Below are 22085 nucleotides of genomic sequence, written 5' to 3'. Positions count from 1 at the left end.
ACACCCTCTCATTGGTTCCATCCCACAACAGCCTGCCAATCAAACCCGTCCTTGCATCCAGGACGTTACCAGCTCCCGCCCCTCTCCCCCCACCCCCACAGGTGCCTTAAAGGGCCCTCGTCCACCCAAGGTGGGGGGCAGGGGGCCTCACTCTCCGGCCCTGGTGTGGGGGAGAGAGTGGGGGGTCGGGATCGGGAGTTGGGAGGGGCGCTCTGAGATTAAAGAGTTTTACCTCTGACAAATGAGTCTGAGGTGTGTTGTGGGTATTCATTTAACATTTTCTGAAGCCAAATTAGCAGCGTCTCATTGCTTCTCAGTGCAAGGCTGAGAATTGGACTCGTCCCCATTTTACGGACAAGAAAAGAGAGGTTCATGGGGTGGGAGGAAGGATTCCATTCCTGTATGATCGTGGAGTCCCAATCTTCAGGGCTTTGAGTGTTGGGATCGGAATAGTTTAATGAGTCAGTCTCCTGAGCCCACATAGTGCCCAGGAACCTCCAGCTGAGGCCGGGAGTTTTCTGACTAACGTAAGACAGCTGGAGGTTAGAGAACAAATGGCGCCTGGTCCGAAGATGTAAACGCGGAATCCCCATGTCCCATCAGACCACCACCGATGGAATGCTAACAACAGACAAAACTTAGGGCAAACTATCACCTAGACACTTTTATAAGTTATTTACATGTACTAACTCATTTAATCTTCCTAGTAACCCCACAAAGTGGAAACGATTATCCCCACACTGTAGATAAGAAAACTGCAGCATCCAGGGTAGGGTTGCTGTCGGGGCGGGGTTTCTTCGACTGACAATAATCGTAACGAGAATTTCCTCCCGCTATAACTGTCTCCGGCAAAGAGAATGAAAATTAGAGTTCAACGTGGAAAGAGGAAAAAATGTGTGAACAGGGAATCTACCCCCCCTACTGGCCTGCGTCTCATACTGCATCAGGAGAGATGAAGGTCTGAAGAGCGGAGGGACCTTAGGGGCACTGTGTCTGGGAAGGGGCGGGGCTTATGGAAGGCGGAGCCAATGCCCCGCCCACTTTAGTAGGACGAGTCATTTCCGTCCGCGGAGAAACAGAGGCAGCAGCCGGCCGAGTTGCGAGCAGAGCGCCTCCGGCGGGCCCTCCCTGGTCGGAAGGGGCGAGTGAGCCAAGCGGCGGGCAAGGGTGAGCGTGGGGCCGAGGCGAGTGCGCGAGAGTTTCTCGGCCTTTGCCGTGGGAAGTTGGAGTCCGGGGTCCCGGAGGGAAGGAGTGGGGCGTCGTCGCCTGGGAAACGGCGCGAGCCCCAGGCCGGCGAGTGGGTGGGATTTCCGGAGTTTTTAGCTGATGAAGGGAATTCCTGGTGTAGAGGGCGAGAGGAGGCGGGACTTCCTTTAGCAACTGAGGGCTGCCACTCAAACCTATTTACCTACTTCCCTTTAGGCCGGCTCCCAGGATGGCCAAGGTGGAGGCCCAGGGCCGCCTGTGGCTGGAGAGCCCCTCTGAGGGAGCGCCTCCCATCTTCCTGCCCTTGGGTGGGCAAGCCCTGATGCTGGGCCGGGGACCCTTGACGCAGGTTACCGACCGGAAGTGCTCCAGAAACCAAGGTGGGCAGGGAGGAGCCTGAGCTGGAGGGGGTGTGGTCCGCTTCAGGAGCGGGAACACAGTCAATGGGAAAGGTAGTCCAGGAACTGCGTGGTGCAACCAGTCCTGAAGTTGGTAGGTGGTATGTGGGGAGCACAGGAAGAAAAAGGTTGTGCCTGACCTGGAACTAGCCAGACACCTTGGGCGGGAGCGGATGGAGTCAATCCCGAGACACTTTGTCACTGGGCAGAGGATACAGGCCACCGGGAAGGCTTGAATCAGGCCACGACCCTTGTCAAGGAGAGAGCCTATCCTATGGAGAAAAGTGCATATTGCTAAGCAGAGATGGGTGGTAGAGGGCCAAGCCCAGAACCTGCATCTTGCCAAAGTCTGCGTTGTCAAGGAGAAGCCAATTCTATACGGAAAAATACCTGCCCTGCACCTAGGCGAGGACCAGTGACACAGGCAATTATTAAGGCCTTTATCAGGGTAGTGCATGTCAAGGAGTGAGCCAATTCTGCTTAGAAATAAACTGCTTCCTCCTGCCGGATGGGTGCTGTAGCCCCATACTGTGGTCTGAAGCTGGCCATGCTCCCCAGTAAGGAGGGAAGCAGTCACACAAGGATTCAAATCCTGACTCCACCCCTTCAATCCTCAGTGGAGCTGGTCGCTGACCCTGAGACTCGGACGGTGGCAGTGAAACAGGTACCAGTTCGTTAGCAAGGGGCCTGGGGGTGGAGTGGGGGTGGGGTGTGTGGAGAATCGCCACCCAGCGGGGAACAGGCCCAATTGGGAAAATCTGATTCTGGGAGGGGAACAGGTGTGCCTGCTTCAATGGGGTAAATAAACATCCATCCCCATTTAAATTGGGTAAGACTGAATGCTTATAACCTTCCCAGAGCCCTGATTGGTGGTACAAGGTGAGGAGGCGGGACTTAAGTGTCTGATTGACTGGTGGAGAAAGGCGAGTCCTTTTCCGGGTTATTTGATTGGAGGAGGTTGCCGCTGGGGGTGGAGCCATTTCCAGTCCTCCTTCTCTCTCTACAGCTGGGTATTAACCCCTCAACTGCCGGGACTCAGGAGCTGAGAACAGGGTTGGAGGGTTCTCTGGGGGTGGGGGACACGCTATATTTGGTCAATGGCCTCCACCCGCTGACCCTGCGCTGGGAAGAGGCTCACACGCCAGAATCGCAGCCAGACACTCCACCAGGCACCCCTCCTGTGGCCCCAGAGGAGGAGGAGGAGGAGGAGGAGGATGAACAGCAGAAAAAGCGGATAAGGAAGTCATCCCCTGGCTGGGAGAGCTTCCAGAAGCTGCTAGTGTTCACGGCACCTGGTGTGAAGCCCCGGGGCAAGGTGAGGCCCAAGCTGAGGACTGAGGGAGCACAGCTCCTTATATGCAGTTAACACCCAAACAAAACTTAGCTCCTGTTTGGATTTTCATGGCTATTAGCCCTCCGAGGTGAAAGAGGCCAGGGGAAGAGGCTGGGTCGGATATGAAACCCATTTTAAGTACTTTTTTTTTTTTTTTTTTTTTTTGCGTACGCGGGCCTCTCACTGCTGTGGCCTCTCCCGCTGCGGAGCACAGGCTCCGGACGCACAGGCCCAGCGGCCATGGCTCACGGGCCCAGCCGCTCCGCGGCATGTGGGATCCTCCCGGACCGGGGCACGAACCCGCCTCCCCTGCATCGGCAGGCGGACTCCCAACCACTGCGTCACCAGGGAAGCCCACCCATTTTAAAGATTCGAATACTGAGGGGCTCTGGAGGAATAGGAGGTAGTAGAGTGAAGATTTCACTCTCTGAACTCAGTGTCCGAGATGCATCTTTGCTGTGCCTTGTCCTTACATAAGATGTGTAGGCCCGCTGTGACTCAGTTTCTCCATCTGTAAGGGGTGGGTGGTAATAGTCCCCAGCTTGCAGAGTTGATGTGAACCAGCCTGTGAGGGGGATCAGAGGTGTAACAGTGCCGTTCTTCCTCTTTTCTGGGTATCGCCAGGTGGCCGGTTTTGATCTGGATGGGACCCTCATCACCACACGTTCTGGGAAGGTCTTTCCCACTGGCCCCAGTGACTGGAGGTGATAAGAGACAGGAGGAGGGGGTGGGTGAGGTGCACTCCGGGCCCCACATCACGTTGCTCTTCCACGCCCGCCCTAGGATCTTGTACCGAGAGATTCCACAGAAGCTCAGGGAACTGGTCGCCGAGGGTTACAAGGTGTGTGTGTGCGCGCGCGCGCGCGCGCGCGCGTGCGTGGTGGCGGGTTCACAGGGCAGGTCCGGGCCTGATGAGGAGGGTGCCGGCTGACACCCGTCTGCTTCCCAGCTGGTGATCTTCACCAACCAGATGGGCATTGGGCGCGGGAAGCTGCCAGCGGAGGAGTTCAAGGCCAAGGTGGAGGCTGTGGTGGAGAAGCTTGGGGTCCCCTTTCAGGTATGGCTGTAAGGGAGGCTGAAGGGCTATGTGGAGAGACAGAGACTCTGAGACGGGGGCGGGGGGGGGGGAACCTGGTAGGTGAAGGGGGCGGGCACAGGGACCCAGAAAGAGGGCAACAGAGACAGTGAGATGGGACAGAGGAGGGAACAGAGACCCGGGGAGAAGGTATGACATGGTGAGCCAGTTGGAGAGGTGGGGGGAACAGAGACCCTGGGTGAGTGGGGTGTGGGCCTCGGGTGGGGTTATGCTGACAGACCCATTGTAAGTGGCAAGTTCCAGGGCACCAGGCGCTCTCCCTGGATTGGTGAGGGTCGGGGTAGCATCCTTGGGACCTATGTGCCCCTGAAGGACTCTGGGTGCTGGAGGAGGAGCCAAGAATGGTGTCTAACCTCTGCCCCACCCACAGGTCCTGGTGGCCACGCACGCAGGCTTGTACCGGAAGCCGGTGATCGGCATGTGGGACCACCTGCAGGGGCAGGTGAGCTTTGGACTCCCAGTGGCTCTCCTTCTCCCTCTGCGGCCCCCTGCTCTCTGCCCTGCCTCCCCGCTCTGGGTCTCTGGTGCATGACCTTCCTCTCATCCCCTTCCCTGGCCTGGCCTTCTCAGTTTCTTTGCTATCATGTCCTAGTGTTGATATGTGAGGCCGGTGCTCACAAACTGTGAAAAACAGTGGTGGAGAGAGAAGTCACTCATGGATCCATTCATTCATTTGGGTGTGCGTTTGTTCTGAAGTTCAACAGCTTCTTGAGCTGAAAATATTAGTGAACAAAAAAGACAAACCTGGGCTTCCCTGGTGGCACAGTGGTTGAGAGTCCGCCTGCCGATGCAGGGGACGCGGGTTCGTGCCCTGGTCCGGGAAGATCCCACATGCCGCGGAGCCGCTGGACCCGTGAGCCATGGCCGCTGAGCCTGCGCGTCCGGAGCCTGTGCTCCGCAACGGGAGAGGCCACAACAGTGAGAGGCCCGCGTACCGCAAAAAAAAAAAAAAAAAAAAAAAAAAGACAAACCTGCCTGCTGCCAGATCAGGGAGGGTGCGGACTATAAATGCATTGACAGATGTGTAAAATAGCAGAGTGAGGATAGGGCAGGGTGTTGCTTTACCTACGGAGCTCAGCGAAATCCTCTCTGAGGTGCCCTTGAGTAAAGATATAAAGCTGCTGAGGGAGGGAGCCATGTGTGTATCTGAGGGAAGAGTGGTCCAGGTAGGGGTAACGCCAAGTGCAAGGGTCCTGAGGTGGGACCGAGCCTGGTGTGTTCATGGGGAGTGAGGAGGCCCGTGTGGCTGTACCTGAGTCGGGGGGGGGGGGAAGTGAGGGGTATGAGGTCAGAGAGCAGGGGTCAGGCTCTCAGGCTTCGTGGGCCACAGCGAGGTGGCCACCGGGAGGATTGGGAGGAGAGCGTCCAGAGCCGCGGTAAGTGGGAACTTGCGCCCTCTGGCGGCCATTTGGGGAACAGACGGGCGAAAGTAGAAACCGGGAGACCCGGAAGGAGTGACTGAATATTCTAGAGACGTGCTGGTGGCCAGGATCGAGTTGGTGGTGAGGGCAAAGGGGGTGAGAAGTGGCCGGAGGGCGGGGCCGACAGGATTCGCTGATGGATTGGGTGTGGAGCATGAGAGGTTAGAGATAGGCCTCTTGTGGGGCACAGACCAAGCTGAGCATCCCGGCAGGACCCGTTAGTGCTCTGGGGGGACAGATGTGTGAATAGGTTCCTTACTGCCTGTCGTCTATCACCTGTCCCTCCCCAGGCCAACGAGGGCGTGCCCATCTCCATCGGGGACAGCGTCTTTGTGGGAGGTAAGGGCCTGGGGGTGGGGAAGGGTGTGGGTCCGCAGGGCTGATGCAGGTGGGCTGGGGACCCCTATCCCCAAGGTGGAGGCGGGTTTGTATCCTCCATGTGTTCCAGATGCAGCTGGACGCCCAGCCAACTGGGCCGCTGGGCGCAAGAAGAAAGACTTCTCTTGCGCTGACCGCCTGGTGAGGCCCGCTCTACCCTGTCCCTGCCCCCACCCCCGAGCCCAGCCACTACCCAGTCTGACATGTGCCTTTGCCCCCAGTTTGCCCTCAACCTGGGCCTGCCCTTCGCCACGCCAGAGGAGTTCTTTCTGAAATGGCCCACGGCCCGCTTCGAGCTCCCAGCCTTTGACCCGGTGAGGCCCGAGGGGCGGGCTGGGGGCAGAGTGGGGGGCATGCTGGGGTGGGGAGGGCGTCTCGCTCATCATGTCTGCCCCTCCCAGAGGACTGTCTCCTGCTCTGGGCCTCTCTGCCTCCCCGAGTCCAGCTCCCTCTTAAGCTCCGACCCCGAGGTGGTTGTCGCCGTGGGATTTCCTGGGGGTGAGACTCCTGCCCCCCAGAAGCCCCAGCTCTGCTCTGACGTCTCAGGCCCCCACTAATGCTGCGCTCTTTACAGCTGGGAAGTCCACCTTCCTCCAGGAGCATCTCGTGTCGGCCGGATACGTCCACGTGAACAGGGTAGGATATCGTCCACAGCCCCTCCGTCTGTCTTGAGTCCCTCCCCTCCACCCCCACCCCCACCCCCACCCCGGAGAGCTGTCCTCTAGGTCTCTGCTCCCCCGGCATCTGTCCTTTTCTTTCCGGCTCTGCCCACTGCCCCCAGGTCCTCTCTCCAGGTCCCTGCCCCCCCCCCCCGCCTTTCCCCCCTACCCTGGATCCCTAATCCTGTCTCTCTCGGTCTTCCTCTCTGGTTCTCTGGCCCCCTGGGTCTCCTGGCCCCCATCCGTGACCTACTCTTTCTGGGTCCCCCAGGACACTCTGGGCTCGTGGCAGCGCTGCGTGACCATGTGCGAGGCGGCTCTGAAGCAAAGGAAACGGGTCGTGATTGACAACACGAACCCGGACGTCCAGAGCCGGGCCAGGTACCGGGGTCCCAGGGGCGGCCTCTGTAGGGTGGGCCCCGGGCCCTTTGCCAGCCCCCCACTTCCCCGGCCCCCACAGGTACATCAAGTGTGCCCGAGACGCAGGCGTCCCCTGCCGCTGCTTCCTCTTCAGCACCACCCTGGAGCAGGCACGCCACAACAACCGGGTGAGCCGGCCTCCGCCTCCCCAGCCCCCCAACACCCCCCGCCCCCCACCGCCCCGGCCTGGCCAGCCTGACCTCTGCCCCCCGCAGTTCCGGGACATGACGGACTCCTCTCACGTCCCCGTGACCGATGTTGTCATTTACGGCTACAGGTAGGCGCCGTGGGCGGGGAGGGACACCAGGTAGAGCCTGTACGTTGGGCCTCACCTCCACCCCCCACCCTCTGCCACCAGGAAGCAGCTTGAGGCCCCCACGCTGGCCGAAGGCTTCGCCACCGTCCTGGAGATCCCGTTCCGGCTCCACGTGGCACCGCAGCTCGAGCGGCTGTACCGCCAGTTCTCAGAGGGCTGAGCTGACGCCCACCCCTCGCCTGCTCCCCACCCCACAATAAATGCTGTTTTTCTTCATGTTTGACCAGCATTTTGCTCCCGAGCACAGACCCACCGGCCCGGTCTCCCAGGAAGGCATTGCTGGCAACTTTGCCTCAAACTAAACGCTCAGCCCACCTTGGGGACAACTGCCTCTCGCGGACCGGGGTTTCGGCTTCTCCAGGCTGCGGCTGCTGGCGCTCCAGATGGGCGCCAGGGCATCCTGGCTGGCAGGGCCCGAGTGGAGTTCGCTGCACGTAGCTGCCAGCTGCAGAGCAAGCCCAGAGTTTTAGCAAGACGTGACCCGAGGCCAAGAGTTGGAGCTCAGATTCCGTGAGAAATGCGGTGCTGTGCACGCTGGACTTGAACCCCGGAGCTATGGCCTGGACCTGCAGCAGCAAGGGGCACCCGAGAGCCCGGCCAGGCCTGCGGCACGCCACCAGTGCCAGAGGACTGGAACCAGCCTGGCACTGCCTTGTGTTTGCTTCCAGCTAAGTGAGGCTTGTGGAACCCACAGGGCAAGGAGGGGGCAGCCTGGCAACGCCGGGAATCGGGGGCTGGAGCCCAGGAGCAGCCAGCCAGCTTTGGAAAGACCCTGGAAGACACGGCCCGGCAAGCACCTTGCAGACCTGGCAGCTCCGTGAACTGCAGCGTCCCCTCCTGGCTCAGGTGACAGTGATCTCAGAGGTGACCCCTCTCCTGTGAATGGTAGAAATGCACACTCCCAGGCCTCAGCCGTGTCCACACTCGGGGGTGGGCCCAGTCATCAGCCCCTGGGGATGGCACTCAGGTCTGAGGACAGCTGCTGTTGGGAGGGGCCTGGCCTCTCCTGAGCCAGGGTGTCTGGACAGAGCGCAGTGGCCAAAGGGCTTTTAAAAGGTTTTATTGGGGAAACGTACAAGAGTGGGGACTGTCCTTGGAGATATCTCAGGACGCTGTCCTCCATCTCACTGGGCAGTTGCAGTCCCCACGGGCCTCTGCTCAGAAGCATCTGACCTGGGGGCAGGGGGCACAGTGGGAGGGACTGGACAGGTGAGGCTCCAGGGCCCCGGCACGAGGAGAGCCTCTCCCTGCCCTCCCTGCCCCTGACGGGAAACCCCTGCTCCTGTCGCCGCCTGGTGGGGAGCAGGGCTGGAGTTTCCCAGGAGGCCTGGGACCACAGGGGATGCGTGTGCCTCTCTCTCTGCTCTGCTCTTCTCAAGGCCAGGGTCACACTACTTCCCGAACCCCAGGCAATTCCCAGGGTCCATCCTGTCCTTGGCCCAGCTGCCACTCACCAGTCTTGGCGGGGGCCTCGTCTGTGGCTCCTGGAGAGGCCCAGCCCGGCGGAGTGGCCCCTACCCCCCCATCTGTGCGGGAGGAAGCCAGGGAGGAGTCAGCCAGGGGTGGGGTGGGGTGGGGTGGGGACCGGGGAGGCCCTGGCCGCAGCGCTCACCCCGCGCTGCTGCTGCTCCTGCTCCAGGTTCCGCTGCAGGACCTGCTGCTGGTTGGCGATGACGCGCCGGATGCCGTTGACGAAGTTGCTCTGGTCGTGGGGGATGAGGCCGATGAAGATCTTCTTCTCAGAGGAGTACAAGAGCATGAGCACGCGGATCTCGCATGAGGCCTTGTAGGAAAAGTGCACGCAGCCGGCCTGGCGGCGCAGAGCGCGGTGTCACGGGCGGGCCCTCGGCGCAGATGCTCCTCCCCATGGAGACACGGGCGCAAACCGCACGGGTCAGCACCCTAGCAGACGGGCACCGCAGAGCATGCCGGGCCTTCCCAGCCGCCGTCCTCAGCCCTGTCACCACTCCCACAGGACACCAGAGACACCAGCGCAAGGACCAGCGGGCTCTACAGACGAGCCCAGGAGGCTGCTCGACGAGCTCCAGCGAGACTGTGGCCCCCACACCGGCCAGCCAGTACCCGGGACGCCCACAGGACCAGCCACGGCCATGACCACGACCACGCACGAGGGCCACGGCGGGGAACCCAGGAGGCCGGGCACTAGGGCTCCGTCCACTCTGAGACCCCCGGGGCAGCCGAGGGCGGGGAGGCTGGGCGGCGCTGACCCAGGGCAATGCCGCCGTCACCGCAGCTTGGGACGTGGCTCAGCGTCACAGCGACCACAGCGCCGACAGGCACCAAGCGCTCCCAGACGCCTTTCACAGGATCCTCCCTCTCCAGGGCCCAGGGGTCACCGTCCCCGTCTTACAGGTGAGCAAACCCAGGCTGAGAGCTGAAGGACTCGCAGGCCCCCAGAGCCAGAAGGGGTTATGCCTGCCCTCGGGCCTGTGTGCCACTGCAGGGGACAGTGGGGACAGGGGTGACAGGCATCGAGGAGGAAGTCCCTCACAGCACCCCCGAGTCGACAGCATGAGGGGAGCCCAAGTGTGCCGAGGGAGTACTGGCTGTGGTCCTCGAGGCCTTAGTTTCCCTGAGGGAATCCTGCTTTTAAACTCTTCTTTAACGCAAAAAAATACACAACCAGCCCCTCAAATGCACAATGGCACAGCTATGATGACTTCGGCTGACTTTTTAAAGAGAAACATTAAGCTAATTCGAGGACAGCTACGACCCGGTACAGCAAACACCCACAAAGCGGGCACAGACAGCTGCGGCTTCAGAAGCACGAGGCCCGACCTCCTCACTTCACAGAGGGAGAGACCGAGGCCCGCAGAGAGGGGAGAACTGGCCGAGGCCCACCAGCAGATGAGCACCGGGGGCTTTCAGAGTTCGCTCGGGCTGGAGGCAGACAGATGCCCTGCCTGGTGAGGGCCTTTGGGAGCCTCAGGTTTTCCACCCTGTCCCCGGGGAAGGGAGCAAGAGGAATGCGGCAGGTAAGAACCTGGGAGCACAGAGTCGGCGCGCAGGGTGATGTCAGCCTCCTCAGCTGAGTAAACCCAGACAGAGCAGCGGGGGACAGCCCCGGGGGCCCGAACCAGACTTGGTCCAAGTTCCCGCCCAGCACTTGGCGGCACAGCCTCTGAGCCTCAGTTTCCCCATCTGTAAAATGGGGTCAGGACCGCCCAGAGCCCCAGGGGAGCCAGTGTCCAGGCACAGAGCAAACGCGCCTTCCTCATGGCTACCATCACGCCCGGCCAGTTTTGGGGAATCGTCCGCTCTTAATCTCATTTCAGTTTTTAAACACTGAGCAGCTCTGGCTCTGTCTGTCCCACCATCAGCCCGGCCCTGGGCCCCGCCAGCCCACTCACAAAGCCGTTGTCCATAATCCGGCACAGGCTCTTCAGCGTCTCCAGGTCCTTGGTGAAGTGGAACTGCACCAGGCGGGAGTTCCGGAAGAGCGGGACCAGGGTGGTCTGCGGGCAGGCCGCGAGGTGGCTGGGCCAGGCGCCAGGGCCCCGCCCCCTCACGCCCACCAGCCGGCAGGCCCCGCCCCACCGCCCCGCCCACCTCCACTTGCTGGACAGCCAGCCTCCCCCAGGGCCCCAAGGTCGAGGCAAGCAGAGTGCCCCCTTCCCCACTCACCAGCAGCTGCTGCGGGATGAGCTGCATGTACAGCTTCCGCGGCCACTGCTCGGTCCTCCTGCAGGGATGCGGGGACGAGGGTCAGGAGGCCAGGCCTCACCAAGATGCCGCCCCCGCCCCCTGCCCGACACTCACAGGATCTCCCCTTGGTTCACGTAGATATGCGATGGCAGCCACCTCTTAGACCGACTGTTAGGCTCAGGCCTGGGCTTTATGGGGGAAGAAAAGGGGAGCCATCAGGAGTGGGAGGATGCCCTGGTCCTGAGGTCACCCAGGCCCGCCCAGGGCTCACCTCCTGCCACTCCATGACTCCACTCCACGCCAGGAACTTGTTGTTGACCATCTGAACAGGGCCCGCGACGCCACCAGGTCCCACTGCCTGGGGGAGGAGACAGGTGGGCTGGTGCCCCAGGAGTCCCCCAGAGAACGCTGCCCAGACCCCTCCACGCCCCCAGTCCGTCAGTCCCAAGCTTATCTACCTGCTGCCCCCAGGGCCCAGCCCGGCCAGGCTTCCGGCCTCCAGTCTGCCCACAGGCCCAGAGGATTCCCCAGAGCGGGCCCTGCCTCTCACAGCGCCCCCCCATGCCCTGGGCCAAGCCCCCACCCTCAGCCTGGGGGACATGGCTCACAGCGTCTGCCTCTAAGAACTGGGCAGCTGTATAACTTGCCACACAAAGTGGGACACTTGGGTGAAGGGGTCACTGAACAGCCGGTAAGCTGTGAGCCAGGATTTGAGGTCACCCTCCTGCCACGAGTGCGCCCGCCTGCCCATCCGCCTCCCTGCTCCCCACGGGCACCCCTTCTGCCGGGAGCCACCCTGTCAGACCCCTCAACCCCCTGGCCCTTCAAAGCCTCAGACACGTGGGGAGGCCGGGCCCAAGGGCACACCTGTTTGCGGGTGGTGATGACCTGCCGGATGGCATTGACGAAGCCGCTCTGGTCGTAGGGGATGAGGCCCATGAAGATCTTCTTCTTGGACGAGTACAGGAGCATGAGCACGCGCACCTCGCAGGGGGAGATGTGGGGGAAGAGCATGCAGCCTGCCTGTGGCGGGGGTGGGGAGGGAGCGACCAAGACGATCATCACGGGGCAGAAACCCGCAAGGTTAACACCAGGACCCTAAATGACTGGCGTGTAGCCAGCACCTCGGTGTCCCCCCCACCGTGACTCTGGGGTCAGGGCTGGGGCCCCATGTGCCGGGTGAGGTCCTGAGAGGGCTCCACCTGCCGCCCACGTGCCCCAAGATCAGCCCTGTCCTGTGGAGTTTGCTGCTGGACCCTGCTGACGGAGGCCACCAGGCCCGGGGGTTAAGAGCACAAACGCAGGCCCAGACTGCCTGGGAGTAAACCTGGCTCCGCTACCTCCTAGCTGTGTGACCTAAGGCAGGTCACCTCTGGACCTCAGTGTCCCCACATGTAAAACGGCACAACAACGGCGCACAGAGTAAGTGCGACATAAACGCTCATTACACAAGCTGGTACTGGCTCCTTGGTGGGACTGAGGGAGAACCGGAGCCTCACAGACGTCCCCGCCCGGGGTGTCCTAGAAGGGCATGCGCGTTCTCAGCCCCGGGGTCCGCTGGCTCAGGGACCCCACCCCTGGCCTTCCTGGACCCATGTGCGGTCGGCCCTCCCACAGCTACTAGTCGGACCCGGAGCATAAGCGGACAGGCCGCGGAGGGCGCGTGCTGACGGCCACCTTCCCTGCAGCCTGGGGGCCCCAGGCTCTAAGCAAACGGTACTGAATGAAGGGCTGACCGGGCAGGCAAGAGACCCCACACCAGTCACAGCCCAGAAGAAAAGGGGATCCGCCCAGACATCGAACGGCGGCGCACAGCGCCCCCCAGCGGCATCAGTCAGGAGCTGCAGGGTGGTCTGTCCCAAAGGGGACCAGGAAAGGGAGCGGACCCCCGAGCTGAGTCCTCCCGGCAGACGACCTACTCCCACCTCAACCCAACCCTTTCCCAGCACCTGCCGTCCCACAGCCGGAGCCCTGGGGGGTGGGGGCAGCGGCTGAAGCCTGGGCCCAGACACGTGGGTGCTGTGGCCCAGACCGGAGAGGCTGGCAGGGACCACGCCCACCGCGTCCTGGGTCTGAATCCCCAACTTACTGAGCACTCCCAACGCCCTCCAATCACCGCCTCGAGTGCTGTACTCACTCCTCCCAGGGCCCCAGGACCGCAGATGAGGAAACTGAGTCCCAGCAGACCATCTCCACTGCTGGCTCCCTCTTTCCCCCTGGCCACCCCGAAATGCCAAGTCCCTGCCATGTGCTATGGCCCCAACAAGCTCCCGGGTCCCAGGAGGGCTGGCCCAGGCCCCTCCCTTCGCTCCCGTGCCCGGGGGCAGCCCCAGCTTGGCTGGGCTGGAGGCGGGCTGGGTTCCTCTGCTCTCTGGGGACAGGGATGCCCCCAGGAGAGGCCACCACGGTGCTGCCAAGGGGCCCTTCTCGCCCTGTCCCTGCCCGCCCGCCCCCAGCGCCCCCGCCCCACTCACGAAGCCGTTGCCCATGACGCGGCAGAGCCCCTTGAGAGAGTCGCAGTCTCTGTTGGTGAAGTGGAACTGCGCCAGCTGGGAGTTGCGGAACAGGGGGCCCAGGGTGGTCTGGGGGCGACAAGGGGACAGCTGGGTCAGGGCCAGGCGGGTGCTCTGGGGCCAGGGTGGGCAGCAGAGGGTGGGGCCTCACCAGCAGCTGCTGCGGGATCAGCTGCATGATCAGCTTCTGCGGCCACTGGTCGGTCTCCCTGCGGGAAGAAGAGGGTCAGGGGAGCGGCCCTGCCGCCCGCCCGCCCGCCCCCCGCCCACCACTCACAGGTTCTCGCCCTGGTTCACGTAGGCCTGGCAGGGGAGGGCCCGCTTCAGCTTCGCCGTGGAGTCCGAGTAAGGCCTGCGCTTCTGTGGTGGGAGCGGAGGGTCACCGGACACAGCCCGGGTGCCCAGGCCTGCCCCCCACCTGCAGGGGCAGAAGGGACCCCGGGGCCAGCCCCCAGCGCCCCCCCCCAGACTCACAAGGGGACCTGACGCGGACGCTCACCTCCTGCCACTCGAGGACGCCGCTCCAGGCCAGCAGCTTGTTGCTGAGCCGGTGCTCACCCACGGCCAGGCCCCCGAGGGCGAGCCCGGGCGAGGAGGGCCCGATGGGACCCAGGGCCCCGAAGACCCGAGCACCTTGCTGTGGCAGAGGGGGTAGGGAAACTGAGGCTGAGGGGCCCGCTAGGGGAGCTGTCCCCCACATACCCCAGAAGGGACATCCCAACGTTGAGACCCTGATCCCCAGCTGCGAAACCCCCACGGCCATCTCCAACCCCTTTCTCCCAGGGTCGAGACCCCGAGTGGCTGACGCCCCGTGTCCTTCTCCTGCTGCCACCCCAGGACCCTTCCCCGCCCCAAGGCTACTTGTCACCTCAACACCGGCCCATGCAGGGTCCCTGAAAGCCACCAGTTGCTTCCCCTTCCAGCCTTTGCTCCACCTGTGCTCTCATCCTAGCGGGCCACCCCCCCCACCACCTTCCTCAGGAGATGCTCCCCACTCATCCTCCCGGGCTGATCAATTTTTTATTCCTCTGGTGAGACAACTCAGAAGCAGCTCTCTGGGGGTCCAGAGCCTCCCTGAAGCTCCCCCACGACGCACAAGCCAGCCTGGGTTTGCCTGTTTGTCTGGCACACTGGTTTGCCCCATCCCATCCAAGCTCAAAACCCTTCCAAAGCTCCCCCAGGCCCTCAAGAGAAAATCCAGGGACTCTCCTGGTGGTCCCGTGGTAAAGAATCCGCCTTCCAATGCAGGGGATGTGGGTTCGATCCCTGGTTGGCGAACTAAGATCCCACATGCTGCGGGGCAACTAAACCCGCGTGCCACAACTGCTGCGCACGCGTGCCTCAAACTACAGAGCCCATGCGCTCTGGAGCCCGTGCACCACAACTAGAGAAGCCCACGCACCGCAACAAAAGATCCCGCGTGCTGCGACTAAGACCCGATGCAGCCGTAAAAATAAATAATTTATTTAATTAATTTTAAAAGAAAAGAAAAAAAGGAGAGAGAAAATCCAGACTCTCCTCTCTGGCTCCCGCCAACCTCCCCAGCCAGTTGCCCGCCTCCCCTAGCGCAGCCCAGGCTGCAGCCACATCAGGCTGACCATGGGGAGGCGGGAAGGAACCAGAAGCACACACAGAACAGAACTCTCCAGGGAGGTGGGGACACATTTACAACAGGGAGTCTGACAACACCTGGAAGGGTCTCTCAAACACAACGTCTTGAGAGCATCTGCCAAACACCAGAAGTTGCAGCAATAAAGCCAAGGAAAGCTACACAATTTACTCACAAGGCACTCTCCAGTTATCTTTTTTTAAAACCCAAAACATCTCAAAGCAAACAAGGGAAGGCTTTGAAACAGCCTGACAGCAGGAAACCCGTGAAAACCTCCCTAGTAGGTGCCTCCAGGCAGCAGAAAAAAAATGGTTGTTACTTTTCATTTCATTACTAATCAGTATTTTCCAAATTTCCTATAAAGCACACAGGTGTCTTCTGCCCCAAAATAACAACAGGCAGGAAAAACTGTATTTTGTAGGGGCTTAAAAAGCAAAAAAAAAAAAAAAAAAAAAAACAACCTGAGCAAGCACACTCTCCACCTGGGCAGGAGGTTCTGGGATTCAGGCAACCGTAAGAGATCAGGGAGAAAAGCAGAGAGCATCCTGGTGTAAGAACATGGTTAGAGCGTCTGAGACGGAGAAACTGTTGTAGCCCCGGGTGTGTAGGTACCACAGCCAGAGCCCATAACGTTTGAGAAAACGCAGTTAAATCACACACCTGGAAGAGACTTTGGGATCCAGGTGAACTCACTTTAGGGCCCAGTTAATGTGAGCACCAGGGACACCTGTTCAAACTCTGCTTGTGTCTGGAAACCAGGTTGACCACGTTTTAACCTGGGTGTAAAAACCAGCGATGCTTAAGCTCAAGTCTCCCCAAAAGCAAGATGCGTGTCAAGGTGGAGGACCATGTTTAAGGGCTAGACCTACGTGCAATCCTAAAGGAAATCTCACATCTGGGCAGGTGTAAAATGCCTCCCACACCTGTTCTGTTGCTCACTGCATAGGAAGCCTATTTAGTACCTGGAAGAAGAATGAAAGCTTTAAGATGTACGTTTAAGGACCCAGGAGGCGCTTCTGAACAAGCAGACATGAACGCTAAGGAACGGAGAAGGCAATGGAGTGGATGATGTTTAAGTTTAGGGACGTGTTCCGAGTCCGGGTACCTGAATATAAGATCCGAGAAAACCTGTTTAAGGCTAGTGTGGAGCTGCCACAGCTCCCCGCCACGCACAGTGTTGGGGCAGGATATTTAAGAAGGAAGCTTGAGCGCCAGGTTAGGGTAAAACGCGCATCTGGGCAAGCGTGTCACGTGAAACGTCGGGATATGTAGATTTACAGCTCCAGAAAAACCTTAAGATTTTTGACAAGTATGTGCATCTTTTAGGTCTCGGAAGCATGTGTAACTTCGCGTACCTGCAAAGCTGGATGTTTATGTTTAAGATCTGGACTTACTTGGCCTACTGCCATCAGTAGGGGCATCCAACATCTGGGCGAGCGTGCAAATAAACCCTGGGCGCACACGCCACGGGCGCCGTACAGACGCGTGCAGGCCCGGGGAGAACGCCCCCGGGGGCAACACCTGGGCGCGCCAGTGCGAGACGCGGGCCCCTCTCGCCGCCGTCCCCCCAGCCCCCTCCCCCATTTCCAGATTTCCTGCCCGGAAAGCGAGCAACTTTCCAATTGGAAAAACAACAACGCACGCCGGCCGCCCGCCCGCCCCCCACCCCGCGTTTAAATCGGGTCGCGGAGTCAGCAGTAATTTGAGCCCTTCCCGCCCCCGTACCCCACCCCCGCCACCCCATCCCGAATGCGAAACAAAGGGGAGAGCCCGGCGCGTACCACCCAGGGGGGTTCACGGGGAAGCCGGCCCCAGGCGGGACCACCCTTCGGGTCACCGGAGAAACCGAGGGGGGAGGCCGCGGACAAAGACGCCAGTCCGGGAAAGGGGCCGGCGGGGGCGGGGCCGTGGAAAGCTCTGGAAAAAGGGCGGGGGGCTCACCATGGGAGGGGCCGAGCGAGCCCGGATCCGCGGCGGCTGCGGGCCCCGGGGGCTGGCCGGCCAGGAGCGCGAGCGGGCGGCGCGCACCGTGAGGTGCCGCAGGGGGCGGCCGCGACCCCCGAGGGGGCCCCCAGCGCCGGAGCGGTGCGGGGCACGGCGCGGACGGACCATGGCTGGCGCGGGCCGAGCGAGCTGGGGGTTCCACCGACTGAGAGGCGCGGGCGCGCGGCTTCGGGGGAGACAGGCTGGGCTGTACCAAGCGCGGGGGACGCACCGCCGGAGAGGGTCGCCGTGGCCAAACCACTGCGGCGAGCAGGGGAGTGCGGCGCGTACCAACAGCGTCCACAAGGGGGCGTGGCCGGGGTGTACCAAAATAGGGCTGGGGGAGCCACGGGAAAAGGGTGTGTGGGGCGGGGAATACGGCAATTGGAAGATACTAGGGGCCGCTCGAGCACGGAGGGGAGGAACTGAGGAGACGTGAGAGAAACCACTTCAGGGGGGCGCGGCTGGAAACACCAGACCGAAGGGTGACCGGAGGAGATGAACGTAGAGGGTGATACCAAGTGGGCTGGGGGGTTGCAGGGGAGACCGTGCCCTGAGACCCAGACCTGCGGAGCCTGGAGACTACATCAAGACATGTAAGGAAAAGGAGGAATAATAGGCCTAGGGGCCAGGGAACCTACCTAGAGGTTCGGGAATACGGGTCGTACAAGGCCTAAGGAGAGGACTTCGGGTTTGAAGGCAGTGACGTGGCTAGGTGGGCAGGGGACCACAACTCCCAGCGGCCGCCGCGCGGCCTGGGCGGAGCCAGAGGCCCCAGGAGACGCCGCCAGTCACAGCTGCGTGCCTATTGGCCCCCGGGCCCTAGGCTCCGCCTGCCTCCCTCTGCATCTCCTTGCCACTCGCCTCTCGGGGCCATTCATTGATACGCTCATTCACTCAATGATTAAAGGACTGCGTATTCACTTACTAGTAGTTGTGTAAGATTTCCTGCTTCAATTTCCTTGTTTCTTAAATGTGGGTAATAGCTAACCCTAAAAGGGTTATGAGGATCATATGAGTTAATAAAGTATTAGGATCGGTATTTGGCACAGTAACGACCTAAATGGTCGTTTTTCTCCTTTTAAAATCATTATTAGTACCATTTCCAGTTCTGTGCTGGGCAACGAGTATACCGCGGTGACCAAACAGACCAGGTCCACTGGAGAAAATAAATCATTGCCGTTTGTGATAAGTGTTATAGAGAAAATGCACAGAAGGGTGGGATGGTGACCGTGAGAAGTCAGGAAAGTGACCTTTAGGCAGCCTGCAACTCCACATAGGCTGGAAGAGTGTGCTAAGATGAGGGAACAGCCAGGGCACAAATCCTGAAAGTGGAAGGAAAACAAGGGGGGCCAGTATGGCTGGAGCAGAGTGAGAGTGGAGGAGAACTGTGGAAGTGTAGAGTGCCCAGGTGCCACAAGCAGGGTCCTATAGCCTTGGGATGGAATTTGGATTTTAGTCTCACTTTGCTGGGGAACCAGCAAAAGGTTTTTACCAAGGAAGGGACACAGTATCATTTACATTTTAAACAGATCATTCACAGAATGAATAGAGTCATGCACACAATGTCTCTACAAGTCTACAGAAGAAGCTGGGATCCAGAGTCACCTCTGAGGAGAGAAGGCAGCAGATGGAGTGGGGAAGGGGTCACAGGAGTGGAAAGGAGACTCGGTTTATTCTTTTAGACTATTTGGAATTCTTACCATATACAAATGTTGCCTATTGAAAAATAACTTTTGATATATTAACATCTTTTTTTTAAGGATCCCTCTGGCTGTGTTGAATATAAGATTGTAGGGGATAGTGGAGCAGGAGGGTAGAGAAGAGACTATGGCAATAATCCAGGTGAGAGGCACAGGTGGGCTGGATCGCAGGTAGGGGGGCCGCAGTAGAAGCGGTCACTTTCACAATTTATTTTCAAGCTGGAGCCGAAAGGACTTGTGCAGAGTGAATGAAAGAGAGGGGTGAAGAGATGCCAAGGTTTCTGCTTGTACAGAAGTGTCATTTTGTGAAAGGGAAATGACCATGGGAGGAGAGGGTGGGAATGGGGTGGGGGGAGATGGAAATATCACTTCTGTTTCTATGAGGTACATTTAAGATGTTGACTAAACAATTTGGATAGGGGAGTCTGGAGATATAATTTCGGGAGCCTTCAGTGTTGGAATTGATGAGAATGAATGAGAGATCACGAGAAGGTGTGTGTGGACAAAGACTGAGACACTCCATCCCTCTAGAGGTCAGATCTATGAGGGCAACCAGCAAATGAGAGGAGACACGCATGAAATTTGAGAAGCCCCAGGCAAGGTCATATTTCTCATCCTTGTTTGCCTGACCCACTAAGCTGCCTGCCCAAGGGTTTCCCAGGGCTGATGGTGCCCCAACCTGAGCCCCATATCTGGCCTGGACTGTGGCCAAATAGGGAACTGGTGCTCACTGGACCCAGACTGCAAGTTTGATATCAACAGTTACCTCCAGAGCCCTAACAATGTCAGGACACCCCACCGCTGGCAGCAGGAAGGAGAAAGAACTGTAGGGACAGAAGCCTCCTTCTCTTCCTTAATCTCCCTACATCCTCAGTTCTCACCATTCTTAGCGGTCCAAGCCATTGTGATCTCTTGCCTGGGTAACAGCCTCCTAATTCTTGCCACCTTGACACTCATTCCGCTAATCAAAACACTCCAATGGCTTCCCAATGCCCTTAGAATTAAATACAAAGTCTTTCTCTAAGGCCCTGCATGGTGGGACCCCTTCTGCTCTCTCCAGGCTGATCTCTTCTGTGCCCTTTCTGTCCTCCACCTAGTTGATGCCTTCCCATCCCTCAGGTCCCATCAGTACACATGTGTTGGTATGAATTCCTAGGATTGTCTAAGCATGGAGAAAGGTGTGCCAGGATACACTCCAGCATGAGGAAAATGGCAATGTCAGAATGTGAAATGAAAACATAGGCTGAAATTCTATTAGTAATATTACAGTACAGCTCTCTGAAACCATCTAGCTTACCCAATTTGCCAGTTTGCAAGCCACTGTTCATTTATCTGTAAAACCTACCCAGCCTAGCTGGCTACTATTATGACAAAGCAATTCTGCTCCCATCTGTTCAGCTGTACACTTCCTGAGGAGTAGCTGTTACCAAACCTGTTTATGCCAGCTATGCTTAAGTTAATAACTTAACCCTATCAGATAAATGAAATATTAATGCAAGAGAGTTGTTTGTATGCAAAGCAGGTTGCCTGCATTGGAAAGAATAAAAGTGAGCTACTTAAAAAAAAAATGCTGCCAAACTGGATGCAAGCAAAGCAACTGTAAATGATTAAATGGAAAAGCTCATAAAAAACTAGGAAGGTCCAGCCTTCAGTTTGCTTGATAAGTGTCTTTAGGTTCTCAAGTCACTTTTTTTTAAAAAATAAATTTATTTATTTTTGGCTGCGTTGGCTCTTCGTTGCAGTGCACGGGCTTTCTCTAGTTGCAGCGAGCGGGGGCTACTCTTCGTTGCAGTGCGCAGGCTTCTCATTGTGGTGGCTTCTCTTGTTGCAGAGCTCGGGCTCTAGGCACGCGGGCTCAGTAGTTGTGGTGCACGGGCTTAGTTGCTCTGCGGCATGTGGGATCTTCCCGGACCAGGGATCGAACCCTTGTCCCCTGCATTGGCAGGTGGATTCTTAATCACTGCACCACCAGGGAAGTCCCTCTCAGGTCACTTTTTAAAAATAAATGGAAATGATAAATGACTTAGTGGTTTATGGGTGCAGTTTATACAAGCATGTGACGTTGTATGAGAACTGGGAGACTTATACTTAAAGAAAAGGTCTTGGGTACTTCCCTGGTAGCACAGTGGTTAAGAATCCACCTGCCAATGCAGGGGACACGGGTTCAATCCCTGGTCCGGGAAGATCCCACATGCCACGGAGCCACTAAGCCCATGTGCCACAACTACTAAAGCCCGCGCGCTCTAGGGCCCATGTGCCGCAACTACTGATCCTGCGTGCTGCAACTACTGAAGCCCACGCGCCTAGAGCCTGTCCTCTGCAACAAGAGAAGCCACCGCAATGAGAAGCCCGCACACCTCAACGAAGAGTAGCCCCCACTGGCCGCAACTAGAGAAAGCCCACACACAGCAACGAAGACACAGTGCAGCGAAAAAACAACAACAAAAAGGTCTTGGTTCTACATAGAGGGAAGAGACGAATGTCTTTCTAAAATGTTCTTGATTAAAATAAAACATTTAAAGTGTTTAGATGTTCATTAAGGCTATTTGCCATATTTTTCTAACTCCCCACTGGCCCAGCAATTGAAAGGATTGCACTTCCTGACCTCACTACATTTGAGTGGGGCCATGTAATTAATTCTGGCTAACGAGGTATGGGCAAAAATGACACATGTGAATTCAGTCTGGAGCATTTAATTACTGGTGCCAGACCAGAGCACTCTATGCCTTTCCCATGCCACTTGGCAATGTTTAAGATCTCTCAGCATGGGCTCCAAGCTGATCCTCCATGTAGCGAGCGTGAGAATATCCGCCTTTTCTATTTCAAGCCGCTGCAGTTTGGGGGTTGTTTGTTATTGCAGCATAACCCAGCCTATCCTGACATAGAAACGTCCTTTTCAAATAATCCTGTTTAACCAATCTGATTGCTTTTACTGAAGGGCAAGCTGGGAGCATGAATAGACACGTATGTGGCACAGACAAGGACATGAAGACAACATGGACAAACAACACTTTACACTACAAAGTGGGGGTGAGGTGATCTCTACCTTGAAGTTTCTCTTTTGTTTTTGCAATTACAAAATAATGTTCTTAAAAAAAAGGGGGCCTAATACACACTCTTCAAGCTCTATACATTCTTCCTTAAGCTTTCTCATCATGATTTGTAATTATTTGTGTCTCCCACATTAGACTGGGAGCTTCTTTAGGACAAAGACCACGTCTGGCGTATTCACAGCTATGTCCCAAGAACCCAGCACACAGCTCTCTGGGTCTAAGTGTACAACCCCCTAGAACACCCTCCACACCTCTAGAGAGGTTATGTAATGTGTTCACTCTCCTGTTTCCCCTTCCGGGGCGCACCAGGAAACCACCTGTCCCAGCTTTC

The 22085-nt window shown here is 58.5% G+C and overlaps 2 protein-coding genes across 2 annotated transcripts; one reads left to right on the top strand and one right to left on the bottom strand.

The window, feature by feature from the left end:
- The first annotated feature begins 1057 nt into the window (after positions 1–1057).
- PNKP (polynucleotide kinase 3'-phosphatase) lies at positions 1058–7443 on the top strand. Its single transcript, XM_082607620.1, has 17 exons — positions 1058–1167; positions 1423–1586; positions 2222–2268; positions 2611–2919; positions 3562–3641; positions 3721–3778; positions 3887–3994; positions 4404–4475; positions 5745–5793; positions 5903–5973; positions 6054–6146; positions 6234–6330; positions 6407–6468; positions 6763–6872; positions 6952–7039; positions 7127–7188; positions 7270–7443. The coding sequence occupies exons 2-17, from the start codon at positions 1436–1438 to the stop codon at positions 7385–7387; spliced, it is 1575 nt and encodes a 524-aa protein (XP_082463746.1). The 5' UTR covers positions 1058–1167; positions 1423–1435; the 3' UTR covers positions 7388–7443.
- Positions 7444–8271: 828 nt separating this feature from the next.
- PTOV1 (PTOV1 extended AT-hook containing adaptor protein) lies at positions 8272–17309 on the bottom strand. The gene is made up of 13 exons (XM_082607624.1): positions 16957–17309; positions 13906–14043; positions 13684–13766; positions 13558–13615; positions 13368–13475; positions 11761–11916; positions 11165–11251; positions 11008–11081; positions 10873–10930; positions 10599–10703; positions 8840–9037; positions 8682–8753; positions 8272–8400 (listed from the first exon to the last, which is right to left on the bottom strand). The coding sequence occupies exons 1-12, from the start codon at positions 17125–17127 to the stop codon at positions 8742–8744; spliced, it is 1248 nt and encodes a 415-aa protein (XP_082463750.1). The 5' UTR covers positions 17128–17309; the 3' UTR covers positions 8272–8400; positions 8682–8741.
- Positions 17310–22085: the final 4776 nt, after the last annotated feature.

The sequence above is a fragment of the Mesoplodon mirus genome (genome assembly GCF_964341445.2).
Source record: "Mesoplodon mirus genome assembly, chromosome: 19".
In the NCBI taxonomy this organism is placed as follows: Eukaryota; Metazoa; Chordata; class Mammalia; order Artiodactyla; family Ziphiidae; genus Mesoplodon; species Mesoplodon mirus.
This window is presented reverse-complemented; position numbering and strand designations above follow the sequence as displayed.

Coding starts and splice junctions, on each gene's coding strand:
- PNKP (XM_082607620.1), top strand. CDS start 1,436: ATGGCCAAGGTGGAGGCCCAGGGCCGCCTGTGGCTGGAGAGCCCCTCT. Junction 3,779..3,886: donor TGGTCGCCGAGGGTTACAAG/GTGTGTGTGTGC, acceptor TCTGCTTCCCAG/CTGGTGATCTTCACCAACCA. Junction 6,147..6,233: donor AGCTCCCAGCCTTTGACCCG/GTGAGGCCCGAG, acceptor TGCCCCTCCCAG/AGGACTGTCTCCTGCTCTGG.
- PTOV1 (XM_082607624.1), bottom strand. CDS start 17,127: ATGGTCCGTCCGCGCCGTGCCCCGCACCGCTCCGGCGCTGGGGGCCCC. Junction 13,616..13,683: donor GTGAACCAGGGCGAGAACCT/GTGAGTGGTGGG, acceptor TTCTTCCCGCAG/GGAGACCGACCAGTGGCCGC. Junction 9,038..10,598: donor GGATTATGGACAACGGCTTT/GTGAGTGGGCTG, acceptor CTGCGCCGCCAG/GCCGGCTGCGTGCACTTTTC.